The sequence below is a fragment of the Peromyscus maniculatus genome, chromosome 2 (genome assembly GCF_049852395.1).
Source record: "Peromyscus maniculatus bairdii isolate BWxNUB_F1_BW_parent chromosome 2, HU_Pman_BW_mat_3.1, whole genome shotgun sequence".
Classification (NCBI taxonomy): Eukaryota; Metazoa; Chordata; class Mammalia; order Rodentia; family Cricetidae; genus Peromyscus; species Peromyscus maniculatus.
The window spans coordinates 132,475,006-132,491,197 of NC_134853.1; the positions used below are offsets into that span (position 1 = coordinate 132,475,006).

Consider the following 16,192-nt stretch of genomic DNA (forward strand, 5'->3'; position numbering starts at 1 on the left):
CTGAAGCTATGGAGCTTCACACTGGCTTTTACATTTTCACTATTAAACACGTTTTTATGTAGTTATCTTCCACTGAAACAGGGACAAAAACTGATATAATTGTAATTAGAGAAACAATTAACTATATTTTCTTTGAGAACTCATGTCCATTATCGGTACTCAGTCTTTCTTATCGCTTAATATTTAGCCATTCTTAATCTCTTTTCTACATGTTCTACTGCACCCACATGTATGTTTGTTTACATATATAGATATTTTATTGGCTAAATGTTGCCAATAATCTCAGCATATCTTCCTCTATCAATCTCCACCTGATTTTTTGAGACAAGGTCTCTCATTGAATCTGGGGCTTGCCACAGAGGCCGGGGTGGCTGGCCAACAAGCCTCACAGAGCCACTTCTCTTTATTTTCAGCGCTGGGTTACAGGAGCACACTACCACAGATGGCTAAGTGTGTGCATGCTGGGGATCCAAACTCAGACCATCACTTCCCTGACTCAGCCATCTCCTCAGCTCTCTGTTTCCTCTTGTATGTTTTAATGTAAAAATAAACAAAATACTAACACACACACACACACACACATACATACACACACACATACACATACACATACACATACACATACACATACACATACACATACACATACACGCACGCCCGCCTGCACATCCCAGTGTAAGGAACTCCAGTTCATCTATGTCTTATATTCACTCATCATGTTTTTAGGTAACTTAATACCCGTCTTTACCTGTTTCCATCAATTGTCATCTCCCACTCTACTGGAGCATTTTAATATTTTGCTTTTATTGTTTGAGAATTTCATGTATGCATATATGTGTTTTGCTCAAATACCACCCCCATTCACTCTTCTCCAATTCCTCTCCTGTCCCACATAGGAATATTTTCACTCATAAATTCTTCAAAGTATGTGAACATACTCTTTTTTTTTTGTTGTTGTTGTTTTGAGACAGGGTTTCTCTGCATAGTTTTGGTGCCTGTCCTGGATCTTGCTCTGTAGACCAGGCTGGCCTCGAACTCACAGAGATCTGCCTGGCTCTGTCTCCCGAGTGCTGGGATTAAAGGCATGCACCACCACTGGCCAGCTGTGAACATATTCTTAAACAAGGACTATACTTTAAAAAAAAAGTCTTTCTTGAATTTTTTCGTTATGTGTCTGTGTGTGTATCAGTGTATGGGCATGTGTACATGAGTGCAGGTATCTGCAGAAGTCAAAAGAGGTTGTCAGGTCCACTGGTACTGAAGTTACAAACAGTTTTTGAGCCACCCCAGCATGGGTGTTGGAAACTGATTTTGAGTCTTGTAGAAGAGAAACAGGCATTTGTAATTGCTGAGCCATCGCTCCGGCCAGAGCTGAAAAACAACAAGCAAACATCAACAAAAACCATTGCAACTCCTTAGCCTTTTTAAGACATAGCTCTCACTCAGTACCGTCCACCCTATCGATTCCCAATACCCCTCCCCTTCTTGTAGCTATGTCCTGGCCTTCAACTCAAACAAAGAACCCCTGCTTGATCAGAGGCCACCCTAGCCACTAGAAGTCCAGGTAGACCGCCAACCAAGGACACTCTCACTCTCCCACCACCCCTCCCACTCTATCTCCAATGCCCCCACTCCTTCTTGTCACCTTGTACTAGACTCTGAATTGAGTAGAGACCCCTTGCTCAACCACAGGCCACACTGTATTGAAGACCAGTGAGGAAACAGAAACCAAGGAACAAAACGCCATCCAACATTGACAAACTCAGAAATCAGCACCTTGACCTATAATCATCCCAAACCCAGACACCTAGATGCCCCCATATGAACACAATCAACAGCCAAGGCAACATGTCACCACCAGAGCCCAGCTATCCTAATACAGCAAGCCCTAAATATCCCAACACAACTGAAGCACAAGAAAAATACCTTAAAACCAACTTTATGAAGAAGATAGAGGTCCTTAAAGAGAAAAATGAATAAATCCCTCAAAGAAGGCCAAGAAAAAAAAAAAACAAACAATTGAAATAGATTGCTGTGGGATGTTCTGTATGTCCTGTGGGAGCCCATTCTCAGGTTCTTTGTGGCGTTACCCAGCAGGTCCGTATAGAGGATGATTAGGACCATGGGCCTGAGTGCAGGTGTTTGAGATGGTCTGCACTTGGCTGTGCTGGGGGATGGTCTGTATGTCAAGTTGCTTTGATTGGTTAATAAATAAAACCTGATCGGCCGTGGCTAGGCAGGATAAAAGGACAGAAAGGCAGAAGGAGATGCTGCAGCCGCCGCAATGACCAGAAAGGCTGCAGCAGCCGCAATGACCAGAGAGGCTGCAGCCCCCGCCATGACCAGCAGCATGTGAAGACGCCAGTAAGCCACTAGCCACATGGCAAGGTATAGATGTATGGAAATGGACTAATTTAAGATAAAAGGAAATGGTTAATTTAAGATAAGGACAGTTGGCAGGAGGCCTGCCACGGCCATGCGGTTTGCAAGCAATATAAGTGTCTGTGTTTATTTGGTTGGGTCTGAGCGGCTGTGGGACTGGCGGGTGACAGAGGTTTGTCCAGACTGTGGGCGAGGCGAAAAAATCAAGCTACATTTGGCGCCCGAACTTGGGGCTAAAGAAAAAAAGGACTAAAGAAAAAAAGGGAAGAAAAAAAAAAAGGGACTAAAGAAAAAGGACAAATGAACAGGGATAAAGGCCGGTGTTATGAAAAAAAATATATATATATATACTAAAGACAAAGTCCCTTAACCAAGAGGCGCTCCAATAAAGTGTGATCTGAGAAGAATCCTCGCGTGGTGGTAAAGAGGATTCAGAACTCAACACACGGAGCGGTGACGTCGGTTAAGTTCTCCAGGAACGGTGACGTCGGTAAACGCCCCACAGTTCCTAATTCTCTCTCTCAAATGAGCGGCAGCCGCCGGTTTGAGTTACTGGCGGGTTCCTGGTGTGTGTGCTTAACCTGCAGTAAGGCGGAAATGAGGCCTCTGCAAATGAAACATTAAGCTGCGTGGCGGATTTAGCCTTTGCTAGTAAAAAAAAATAAATAAATAAATAAAAGAGGTTTCTGGGCTACACGCTGCTTGGATAAAAGTGTAGACCCACTATTTCTGAGACTTGATAAGCCATGTAAAAATGGATATCACACAGAGAGTTTGGATTATATTGTCTTTGGGATTTTTAACTGCAGAAAAACATTTGATCGTAAAAGATGTTGAGTTAAACCAATATGTATATATTAAAGATATCTTGACTTTAAAATTTGGATATAAGGATGTGTTACTTTGGAAAGGAGACTCTGCTTTTATCTCTACAGAAAGCCAGAGGCTATGGATTTTTTCCAGATTGAGATACATCAGGTTTGACCAGCCAAGACCACCTGAAAGGTCTCCGATGACACCATGGCCCAGATGATCCAACATCCAGAATCGTTTCAAGGCAACTGGCTCAGACGATACGGTCTCACGGACTACTCCATGATCCTAAAATTTTCTTTGCATCCCCATAAGATACAGCGCCCCCCTCCAGCAGGAAGTAGTTAAGAGAAGCTACGCCCAAATTCCCAAATATACCAAGCTGACTTTGGAGATGTGTAAAAGTTAAAACCTTCCTTTTAAAAAAAAAAGAAAGGGGAAGTGCTGTGGGATGTTCTGTATGTCCTGTGGGAGCCCATTCTCAGGTTCTTTGTGGCGTTACCCAGCAGGTCCGTATAGAGGATGATTAGGACCATGGGCCTGAGTGCAGGTGTTTGAGATGGTCTGCACTTGGCTGTGCTGGGGGATGGTCTGTATGTCAAGTTGCTTTGATTGGTTAATAAATAAAACCTGATCGGCCGTGGCTAGGCAGGATAAAAGGACAGAAAGGCAGAAGGAGATGCTGCAGCCGCCGCAATGACCAGAAAGGCTGCAGCCGCCGCAATGACCAGAGAGGCTGCAGCCCCCGCCATGACCAGCAGCATGTGAAGACGCCAGTAAGCCACTAGCCACATGGCAAGGTATAGATGTATGGAAATGGACTAATTTAAGATAAAAGGAAATGGTTAATTTAAGATAAGGACAGTTGGCAGGAGGCCTGCCACGGCCATGCGGTTTGCAAGCAATATAAGTGTCTGTGTTTATTTGGTTGGGTCTGAGCGGCTGTGGGACTGGCGGGTGACAGAGGTTTGTCCAGACTGTGGGCGAGGCGAAAAAATCAAGCTACAATAGATGAATAAAACTATTCCAGACGAAAATGAAAAGAAGCAATAAAGAAAAAAATGGATGAAATTCTGGAACTGAAAAATCTAGTTAAGCAAATAGGAACTACTTAGTGAGGCAAACTTCACTAACAGAATATAAGAGATGGAAGAAAGACTCTCAGACATTGAAAATAGGATAGAAGAAATGAATACATTGGTCAAAGAAAATGTTAAATCTAAAAATTTCCTGACACAAAACATCAAGGAAATGTGTAACACTATGAAAAAACCAAACCTAAGAATAGAAGGAATAGAAGATGGAGGAGAATCCCAGCTCAAAGGCCCAGAAAATATTTTTAACAAAATCATAGAAGAAAATTTTCCTAACATAAAGAAGGAAATGCCTATAAAGATACAAGAAGTATATAAAACACCAAATAAATTGGACTAGGAAAAAAGTCCTCTCATCACATAATAATCAAAACACTAAACATACAAAACAAAGAATATTAAAAGCTGCCAAGTAACATATAAAGGCATATCTATTAGAATTAAACCTGACTTCTCAGTGAAGACTCTAATAGCCAGAAAGGTTTGAACAGATGGTTTACTGACTCTAAGAAACCACAGATGCCAGCCCAGATAACGATACCCAGCAAAACTATCAATCACCATAGATGGAGAAAACAAGATAGTCCATGACAAAGTCAAATTTAAACAATATCCATCTACAAATCCAGCCCTACAGAAAGCACTAGAAAGAAAATTCCAACCCAAAGACATTAACTACACCCATGAAAACACAGCAAAAAGGAGGGAAACACACACACACACACAACACACACACACTATCACCACCACCACCACCACCAACAAAATAATAGGCATTAACAATCATTGGCTGCTAATATATCTCAATATCAATGGATTCAATTACCCAATAAAAAGACACAGGCTAAAAGAATGGATGAGAAAACAGGATCCATCCTTCTGCTGCATATAAGAAACACAGCTCAACATCAAAGATAGACATTTACCTCAGAGTAAAGGTCTGGAAAAAGATTGTCCAAGTAAATGGACCTAAGAAACAAGCTGGTGCAGCCATTCTAATATTTAACAAAATAGACAAAAACCAAAAATATACAAAAAAGATGGAAGACATTTTATACTCATCACAGGAAAAATCCACCAAGATGATCTTTCAATTCTTAACATCTACACCCCAAATGCAAAGGCACCTACATTTGTAAAAAAAAAAAATTATTAAAGCTTAAATCACACATTGGTCCTCACACATTGATAGTGGGAGACTTCAATATCTCACTCTCACCATTGGGCCGGTCATTCAGCCAAAAACTAAACAGAAATGCTGGAACTAAATGATACTATAAATGATTCTTGATTTATTCAGTATTAAAATGTGAAAGTAAAACTATAGTGTTCATGTGGAAAACACAGGAAATATATTTAAACAAATTAACAAACCAAAAAACCTAAGTCTTCTTAAAATGTCAGAAACTCAAACACAGACTGTGATGGTTTGAATGAGAAAAAACACTATAGTCTCATATGTTTCTACACTCGGTCACCAGTTTATTGGAGCTGTTTGGGAAAGATTAGGTGTAGACATAAGTCTTATTAAATAAGAAACACAGAGCCAAATGCAGAGTTAAAAATCCAAGAGGTCAGAGCAGTAGCTAAGAGCTGAGACTTAAAACCGCCTTCTTACCCTTCCTGCCCCTGCTGTCCTTCCCCTCAGAAAAGAGGCCTACTTCCTGTGTGTCTGTCCTTTTTATTGACTTTCTGTTCTGCCTTCTTATTGGTTGTAAACCCAACCACATGACCTCCTTGTTACTGCCTGTCTATACAGACCTCTAGGTCTCTATGATTGGTATTGAGATTAAAGGCATGTGTCTCCATGCTGGCTGTATCCTTGAACATACAGAGATCTGCCTGTCATGTGATCGGGATTAAAGGTGTGCACCACCACTGCCTGGCTTCTGCTATGGTTTGCTATTAGCTCTGACCTCCAGGCAACTTTATTTATTAACATACAAATGAAATCACATTTCAGTACAAATAGAATATCACCATAATTAGGAAGCATGGTCTTGTGGGAAGAGGTGTGTTTCTAGGGGTGGGCTTTGAGGTTTGAAAGGATCTGTGCAGTTCCTAGGCCCACTTCCATCCTACTAGAGGATCAAGGTGGGGGCTCTCAGCTGTTCCTGCTGCCATGCCTTTGTTCCACCATCATGGACTCTAACCTTCTGAAACCATAAGATATCCAAAAGGAGTCCCACTGAGAGCCCGTTTTGGTGGTGCAGCAGAAGCCTGGGGCCTCAAGCCAGATCAAGGAGCACTTGCAAGTAAAGATGAATGGACTAAAGGGTAAACTGTGTGAGTCAATGGACCACACTGCAGCTTCCACAAGATTCTTTCTCTTTTATTCTTTGTTTGTTTTTGTTTTGTTTTGTTTGTGTCTCTTTTTTCTTTGTTTTGTTTTGTTTTTTCTTTTAAATTTGGTTTTGTTTTGGGGGGATATTTCATGGGCTGAGGGCAGATGCAAGGGGACAGTGAGATAAGTGGGATGGGAATGCATGATGTGAAGTCCACAAAGAATTAACGTTAAAAAAATTTAAGTAAATGCAAACATCAATGTTGGCAAGAGTGACAAAAAGCACTCATATTTTTCTTGATGAAGCAGGAATTCGTGTCGCTTTGAAAGATGTAGTAGTATTTCTTTAAAATCCCACATGTGCAAAACCTGCACTTTGCAAAGGGCTCATTCCTCTTCCACCACACATGCATTAGTAGACCTATTCTAAAGGTTTAAAGTTATTTATGTGTGTGTCTGTGTATATGTACACATGTGTGCACCAGGGTGCCAGAAGAGCACATCAGACCCCCTGCAGCTGGACGTACAGGCAGTTGTGAGCTGCCCAAAGTGAGTGCTGGGAATTGAGCTCTGGTTCTCTGGAACAGCAAGTGCCTTTAACTGCTGAGCCACCTCTCAAGTGCTAATATATTCTAGAATGTTCATAACAGTATTATTGTTAATAAGAGACAAAATATAAACAATGCAAATGATCACCAACAGTGCATAGGATAAAGAATGTAGATTTATAAATCAATGTACATCTCCATATTGGAATATTGTCTAATAATGGAAGAAACTTCAAATACATGACATTAGTATTGCCTAGTTCCCACAACATAAAGAAATAAGCAAGTAACAGAAAAATATATGAATATTAAATCTATTCAACATTAAACAAGATAAACTGAGCAGTAATGTAGTTTGGAAATGCATACATGACAGCAGAAGATTTATTGTAACGAAAGTCATTGCAGGGTTTACTTCCAGGGCAAAGTTTGTAAGGCAATGTTAAGGGAATATTTTAGGCATTAATATCATCCTATTTCTTAACTGGGTGATAAAAAAACCACAGATACTTTCCCCTCCATTGTTAGCATGTATTCGATACTCATGTCCATATACTCTTCCTATACAGATATTCTTCATATACACATAGTTAACGTATTCTGCAGTAAAATAACTTTAACATGGACTTTAACTGGACAGCCTTTTAGCTGCTTTTTATTTTTCATGATCTATGGCCAGCATCCTCTTTACTACAGGTCTGTTATTGAGAGTTCCATCTGAGCAACAGGCATAGAGTCACACAGTGGTGAACTGGACAGGAAATCCTGAAGGGAAATAGGGACACACTGACAGAGAATCACAGAACAGCTGACTAAGAAGGTGATCTCGGGAGGCAACTGTGATTTTACTTGAGGGATCTCGGGTTCCAGCCCTGTTTTTGCCTTTGTCTTGGGTGCTGATTCCCTATTTCATATATTGGTTTTGTAAACTCTATTATAAAATTCAAACTCAAGGAAGATTACTAATTCTAGTATATGTGGAGAAACTGAGGCCACAGCCTGACGCCACTTCCCCCGTGGTACGATCACCACTTTGGAACCCAAGACTCCCAGACCTGAGCAGAGGCCCCATAGCTCAACAGTTCCTTTTCCTACCGGTTAGCACTCACAGGTTGACATCACAGAAGAGCCGCTCCGCCCCGTCAGAAGCCCCGCCCCCATCGGTCTCCGAGCCCCGCCCTCTGCATCTCACTCTGTCATGCCCCGCCCCGGCGCGTCTCTTCCGGCTCCGCCCCTCCGGGCTGCCATGACAACGAGTCCGCGCCCCGCGCTCAGCTGCTGCTCGGGCGGGACCCAGGCTGGACCGCGGGCCCCGGCCTGGGGGCCACAGCTGTCACCGCCGCCGCCACTTCATCTCCTCCCTGTCCCCGTCCGCCCCGCGTCTTCCCGCCGCACTTGGGCCGGAGGCCGGGGGTCCCTCCCCGCCGCATCACTCTGCGCGGATGCCGAAGGTGAAGGCGCTGCAATGCGCCCTGGCGCTGGAGATCCGCTCTGTGAGTACTGGCCCTGTCCCACCCCAGCCTCCGCGTCCGCCTCCTGTCCCCGGCCCTGGGGACCCCTGGAAATGTCGAGTGTCCGCCCACTCCAGCCTCGCGGGGGCCTCACCCCAACTTCCCGCTGGAGTACTTTCGGATTTCTTCCACACCACTTCAGAGTTGCACTCTCAAGGCAGTAGTTCCCTTCGAATTCCTCTTTACTCCTTTTCTTTTGAGGTACTCCTGGACTCTTGCTCTAGTCTGGGGATGTGTGGCATTTCTGCCAAGTCCTGCAGGTTTTCAGATCCTTTCCCAAGCTTCTTCTTAGCTCAGGAACCGCTTTTCAATTAAGGTGGAGTCCCTAACTCCAAAAACAACTCACTTGTGGCGTCATTGCACAGAGTTTCTTGCCTTCTCCTCCCAGTACAAACCCAACTCCTCAGAAGCCACTTCAGCTCTTCCCTCCAGTCCCCAAACCCTCCTGACTTTGAGAGGGGTCCCTTCGCATCCCTTCCAGTCGTCCCACGGAAAGACCTGATCAGCTTTTCCAGACAGCTGCTACTTCAAGCTTGCAATTCCATCCAGTTATTCTGCACATTCTTTTTTTTTTTCTTTTCTTATAAGGGGATCTGTCCAGTGTTCTTCGATAAACCCAGCTGAGGCAGGGAACCCCACCTGTTCTCCAGTGAAGGGCTTTAAGGGTGTTGAGAAGCCCCTACTCCCCTTGATAACTGCAGAATTTCCTCCCGAGATTTTTGAAATCCTTTCATCATCCCCGAAAGAACTTTCTTACTTCCTCCTTTAGAAGAGTTTTCTCTCCTACCCCTCCAATTCCTTATTCCATTTCTTTTCATACCTTCATTCTTGAAGTGCCCTCATTACATACCCAGTCTTCTTGTTGGTATCCCAGCATAAGTAGGGAGTAACGATACGCATTCTCTGTATTTTCTGTGCTTGCCCCAAGAAGCCCGCTTGCATTTTCTTCCCATGGGCCCCCAAACTAGCTTTTCTCTGCACTTACTTTTCTCCTGACTTTCCTCCCTCTCCTTGAGGCCGCGGCAGCACTGAACTTAAATCAGCATAGGAGTCACAAAGTTCTTTCAGGTCCTTTGTTCAGCAGTAAGAAGCAGCTTGGGTGGGGCAGAGTGCAGCAGGGGTGGAGGGCGAGCGAGTTTCAGGGACTCCTGCGCCTGTTCCAGACGCAGAGGTTATTCAGAAACGCTGTACTGCCCCTACCTTTTTGTGTTTGCATCGCAAGTTGACTTTCTGGCAGCGTTTTTTCCAAAGAATGATTAGTTTACCAAAACAAAACAATGCATACTGATTTCTAAATGTGCTAGATCCCGGACAGCTAGTGAAACTCAAGTCCCGTCTCTGTAGACTTTGTCATTGGCTGCTACTTCCTCTCTTTGTAACCAATGGTTTAGCAGCTTGATTGAATGCCCCGCCTGACAGGCTGGTTGCTTTCTGTTGCCAGTTCTTTGCAGAAAGGAAGTACTCTGTTGTGATTGTAGCCCTAGGGAGACAGAGACATTTTATTTTACTATGTTGCTTTCTCAGTATACGTTTTACTGAAGAAAATAGCTAACTATAACTCCGGAGTATGTTGATGCAACTATTCCTGTTTTTATAAATATTTGAGTTACAATATTCCATAGTTCCGCAAATTTTCTAAGACATTGCATAGAAGAATCATAGGACTACAAATATTTTAACATCTTTTCGACTGTAATTTTATCTTAAAATTTTTTTATACATTTACAGTATATAAAATGAGGCGCTCCATGTTAAAGAAGTTTTTTTTTTTGTTTTTTTTTTTGCCTTTAGTAACCATTGTCATTGTCGTGGCATCAACAGATACACACATTCTTACTCATGGTATAGGTAACCATTGTCATTGTCAGGATATAAGCAGATACACACACATACATATATACATAAAATATTTATTTTCTTACGCAGCAGGCAGAATATTACATAAACTAAACTGTACTTTATTTAATATATCCTGGAGATTAGTCTGCATCTGTGAAGAGTGCCATCTTGTTTTCTCCCAAATTACAATTATACAGAGTAATTGGAAGAGCATTTTAATGGATAACTCTTGCTTATGTCATGTGTACATTAATTTGATTTGTCTGTGTATATGAAAAATACATTTGCTGAAAATTTGGAAGTAAATTGTTGACACCACGATACTCCTAAATACTGCAATGCATACTGTAATATTTGGGTATTGTACATAACTATAATTCTATGATCATAATTGAGGTAATAGTCTATCTTAATATTGTGTCCATATTTAGGTTTACCCAGTTATCACAAAGATAATTTTTATAATTAACTTTTCAAACCAAGATCCAAAGTTTATATATTAAAATGGACCGTTTGATTGTAAGGCCTTATAGTTCATTTTGTTATAGAGAATTCTTTATTTCTGTATTATTTTTGTTTTCTATCAGTGGATTTTGGTAAGTTCACACATTCATGTCTTCATTACCCAGATCGCTATTTAGAAATGTCTATCACTATGAAGTTCCTTCATGCCCCTCATTGGAAAATAACTGCCATTCTGATTTGTCTCTCTTGATTAGTTGGCCAGCACTGGAACCTCATAATGGAGACTTACAGTGTGTAATATTTTATGTCATGTGCTGTGCTGATCATGACTTTGAGATTCAAAAATGTTACATGTTTCAGTGGGTTGTTCCTCTAAATTATGGAGTAATATTCTCTTGTATATGCATCTGACAATGTTCCTTTTTAAAAATCATCAAATTAAAACATATATTTGCAATGTACAAAGTAGTTGTATTTTCTTTTTGCGCTGACCTGACAGAAGCAATTAAGAAAGTAGAAAGGTATATTAGTTACTTTTGTGTTGCTGTGATAAAATACCATGCTCAAAAACAACTTAAGAGAGTCTATTTTAGGTTATGAATTGAGAAGGATGGAATCTATCCTGGTGGAGAAGGCATGACCACAGTCAGGGATAGCATGGTGATAGGAGTGAGAAGCTAGATGATCAGCAAACATGAAGCAGAGAGAGAAGAGGAAATGGGATGAGCCCATATACCCTTGATATCTGTCCCAGCGACATATACTTCTTCTAGCAAGGCTCCATCTCATCAAGGTTCCATCACCCTTCCACCAAACACTGCTACCAACTGGAGACCAAGTGTTCAAATGCATGAGGTTATAAGGGATGTTTTCCTTTCAAACCAACACAGAGGTCTATTCTGGCTCATGCTATCAGGGAATATCAGTCCACCATGATGGGTAAGGCATGGGAGTAAGGGTGGCTTTGCCCATGGCACAGGAACTTTCCCTGAGGGAAGTTCACATCTTGGCAGATCAATAAACAGACAGAGGACTAGAAGCAGGGCCAGATTATAACACCACCACCAAATGGGGACCAAACGTTCAGAAACATGAGCCGATGGGGACACATTACTTATTTAAGCTATAACAGTGGTATTTTGATGTATGTATATATTATGAAGTGATTAGATCAAGTAGTTTTAATACATCTATCACCTCACAGAATTTTGTATTAAGGGCATTTAGAATTTATTGTTTTAGGAAGTTGCTAGTTTATATTACATTTTTATTAACTATAATCACAGTGCCATGCACTGTATCCCCAGAACTTACTCATCCTGTCTGAAACTTTGTTCCTTTTAACCATCATCTCTATATTCCTCCCATCACTCCCAAGTTCCTGGTAGACAGCATTCTACTTTATGCTTCTGTGAGTTCAACTTTTAAAAAGTTATTATTTACAATTGAGATCACAGTGCTTGTCTTTCTGTGTCTGGTTAACAGCACTTAGTAAAATTCCCTCCAGGTTCATGCATATATTACAAATGTTAGGATTTCGTTTTAACCATAATTCAAGTGTTTAGGTCATTTTATAAGCAATGTTTATCCAACGATGGACTCTTAGGTTGATGATTCCCTTTCTTGTTAAATGGGAATAATGCTGCGATGAACACAGATGTGCTGATGTCCCTTTGGATATATATCTGGAAGTGGAGTTGCAAGGTAGTTATACTTTTAGTTATTTGAGGATTCTTCATGCTGTTTTATAATGGCAATAAAATTTACATTCCCACCATCAGTGTTCGAGGGCTCCCATTTACCCACATTCTTATCTACAGAAAATATAGTTTTCTATTCTGACTAATGTGAAGTGATATTTTATTATTTAATTTGCATTCCTGTGATGATTAGACTTGGATGTACCTTTCCAAGTGTGTGTTGGCCTTTTATATGTCTCCTCTTGAAAGCTGTCAAGTCCTTTGCCCCATTTTAAAATTAGGATTTTTTTTTGTCTTCTTGCTGTTGAATTCTTTTAATCCTTATATATGTTTATACTAACCCTTTATTAAATATTTGGTTTAATATGGTTTACACATATTTTTTTCATTTCATTACCTGTTTTTTACTCTGTTAATTGCTTCCTTTGATATGCAGAAGCTTTCTGAGTTGATGCTGTCTGTTCTCTTATTGATGGTTATTTATTGTATCCTGCTTGTGATTGGCATGGGTAATGCTATGAAGAGTCACTCTTATCAGAGTCTTTCTTAGATGTTACCTTCTGAAGAGACAAGGCTCAGGTAGAGAACATCCCATGATGTATTATTGCCCAATGTTTTTCTCTTGTGGTGAAATTTAATATTTTCTACTTGTGGGTCGGAAGTGTGGCACCCCACTCTCCTGTTTCCCTCTCATGTCTAATGTTTGCTGCAGTCTGGTATTGGGAATGACCTCGGAGGTGTGACATGGAATACTGTGGTTAAGACTAGAGCAAAACGCAGCAGGCAGGAAAGGTTGGGCTATATCGCACCAGCATTTTGTGTGGTCCAACAGAGCCATATGACTTTCGAGAAAATACATTGCTGGGGAGAAAAGTGTGACTTTCTCAAGGAATCTTTCAAGAATGACATGATACGCCGAGTCACACATTTTAAAGGAGCATCTAAAGAGTGATACATCCAAAGGTTTTCACACTCAGTATTGGGCACTTATCTTTGATAGGAAAGGGCTGCTTTTGCTGTTTTTGTACTTTGTACTTCCTTTTTACTCTTGAGTGTTTCAATGTCCACATTTTTTTATTACAAGGAAGAAAATAATGTAGAACTTAAATAGATCAGCAAGGGAAGTGGAGAATTTTCTTTAATGCTTGTTTTGGCTAATTTTATCTAATTCTATATTTTTCATTTATGTATTTACTTCACTTCATTACCTACCTCAAACTAATGACAGCATATGGCAAACAATGCTGTCTTTCCAGGCACTGCATAATCTGGATATTTCATCCTTGTGGTCCTTACTCAATCAGGCACTGTCATATTACCATTAAAAACTTTTAATTACAAAATACTTGAGATTAACAGAAGAAATATAAATAGAAGAATATAAATAGAAGATAATGATGACTTCATCATTTAACAGCAGGAAAAATATAAGTAGTAGATACTATTATGACCTCTCCCTTTTAACAATTGATACATTTTAGGTTTGATGCATTTAAAGAAACCAAATACCACATATGACGTTCAGGCCTCCTTCTACTTCCTTTGATCCTGTTTTTCTCTCTTCTGCTTGTGAGTTAAGGTAACCAATACCCACAGATTCTCAATACAGGTGCAAACATGCTTTTTGGTTTAGCCTTGGCCAAGCATTTACATGTAGAAATGTGGTTATGTGATTATTTTTCTCTTTTGCTAGGATAATTGGTTTATTTGTTACATATGTAAACCAGTTGCAAAATGCTTTTGTTAAGAGGAAACTTTTGGATTATTTAGTTTTGTTTGCTATTATTATTATTTGTTGTTGTTGTGTTGTTGTTGAACAAGGATCGTGGACGTACTAGGTATGTGTTCTATGACAGAGCCCTGATCTTAGTGCTGCTGCAACACTTTAGAATAGAGGCCCTGGAAGTAGTCACAGGCAAGTAGATTTAGAACTGGAATTTTGAGTCTTATAGTAACATACTTATTAGTTTCCCAGGACTGCTGTGAAAAAGTACACCTTGAAATAGGTTATTTTCTCACATTTCAGGAGGCCAAAAACATAAAGTAAAGGTGATATCAATCTGGTGGCTCTAGGTATGTGGTGATGTATTGTGTCCCCCAATATACTGTGTCTCCCAATAAAATTTGCCTGGAAATTAGAGGAGAAAGCCAGCCACTACGTAGAAGTCAGACACCAGTAGCACACGCCTTTAATCCTATCACTTGGCAGACATGGATCTCTCTGGATCTCTGTGAGTTCAAGGCCGCACTGGGAACAGAGCCAGGCGTGGTGGCACGTCTTAAATTCCAACACTAGTCAACCATGGAGGTCTGTAGGTCTGTACAGAGAGACAGGAAGTGACAGAGCTGGGCAGGAAGAGGAAATGATGTAGCAGGACAGAGAGAGTAAATCAGATGGCAGAACAGCAAGGCATATAGGAGTGGGTAGACAGGAAGAAGCTTTTGGAAGCTGCGGAGTTGGTGAGGTGTGATTAGCTGTGGCTTTCCCTATTTCCCTGATCTCTCAGGTTTTCACTCCTATATCTGGCTTTGTGTGTGTGTGTGTGTGTGTGTGTGTGTGTGTGTGTGTGTTTAATATAATAAGACTGTTTAGCAATTCATCTACATAGGTATGTTTTGGGTTGTAGCTGTGTAACTGGAGTCTGGTCCTAGCAGTTTACTTTTCTGTGACTGGCCCTGTTCACATCTTCTGCTCCAAGGAATGAGTATCAAGGTTTTATTTTCATTTTTCCTTGTTAAACATATTTTGAATAATAAACATCTGTTGGTGACAGGTAATACACTTTTCAATGATCTCCTAGGAATTATCTTTGTTTCCCTTCAGTAATACTAGTTTTTCTATTTTTGTAATTTGATTGTTGCTGGTAAAGAATGTTATAGACTTAAAAATTTCACATATTTATCATGTACTATTGATTTTAAAAAAATCAGTTTATGAAACTGTAGCATATATTTAGAAAGTGTCCAAACCCAAGTGTGTAACTGAGGTGGTTACCACCCCAGCTGACAGACTGTTCCCCTCCCCTCATTACATCACATCGTAGTTGGAACTTTTGAAATCCAGTTCACTTGCTCTGTCTATACATTATAAATTCTTTATGTCTAACCACTTTGCAAAATACAACTCTGATTTTGTGAGACAGTAGTGATTTTGGCTCCCTTATGTGAACTTACTGCTGTTTATTTATTCATCTTGTAGCTGATGCACATTTTTTTTTGTTCCCAGTGGGAGATCCTACAAGCAATGCGGCTGTGAAATCTCATATGCCTCTTTGTGACACTTTCAGGATTTTAACTTTGGGTTCAGCAGCATTGCTGCTCATATCGGTTGTAATGGCTACTTGGGTTTTTATATGGAAAACCATTTTATTTGCAAATAAAGACAGCCTTATTTACTTCTGACTGATGCTTTGACTAATTTTTTTCCTTGTCTTTATTGTTTGGAATCTTCTCTGTAACGTTAATGTACAGGTAGTGGTAGGAATATCAATATAATCTGAGTTGAAGTTATGATTCTGAAGTTTTACCCATGAAATTAGATTGTCTTATGAGATTG

The 16,192-nt window shown here is 40.5% G+C and overlaps 1 protein-coding gene and 1 long non-coding RNA gene across 4 annotated transcripts in view; one reads left to right on the plus strand and one right to left on the minus strand.

Moving 5' to 3' along the window:
- Spata6 (spermatogenesis associated 6) overlaps window positions 1-16,192 on the plus strand; it is a 112,285-nt gene that overhangs the window by 5,127 nt on the left and 90,966 nt on the right. The window contains exon 1 of one of the 3 annotated variants that reach the window (XM_006977776.4): window positions 8,354-8,614. The exons of 1 other annotated variant lie outside the window; for it this stretch is intronic. In XM_006977776.4, coding sequence (XP_006977838.2) covers window positions 8,564-8,614 — 51 coding nt within the window. In that variant the 5' untranslated portion in view covers window positions 8,354-8,563. Of the gene's footprint in view, window positions 1-8,353; window positions 8,615-16,192 lie in introns of those variants that run through there. One more of the 3 variants, XM_076564767.1, reaches the window with a different exon arrangement.
- Window positions 1,135-10,066, minus strand: LOC143271942 (uncharacterized). The gene is made up of 2 exons (XR_013049281.1): window positions 8,727-10,066; window positions 1,135-1,371 (listed from the first exon to the last, which is right to left on the minus strand). It is a non-coding gene; the product is annotated as an uncharacterized LOC143271942 (long non-coding RNA).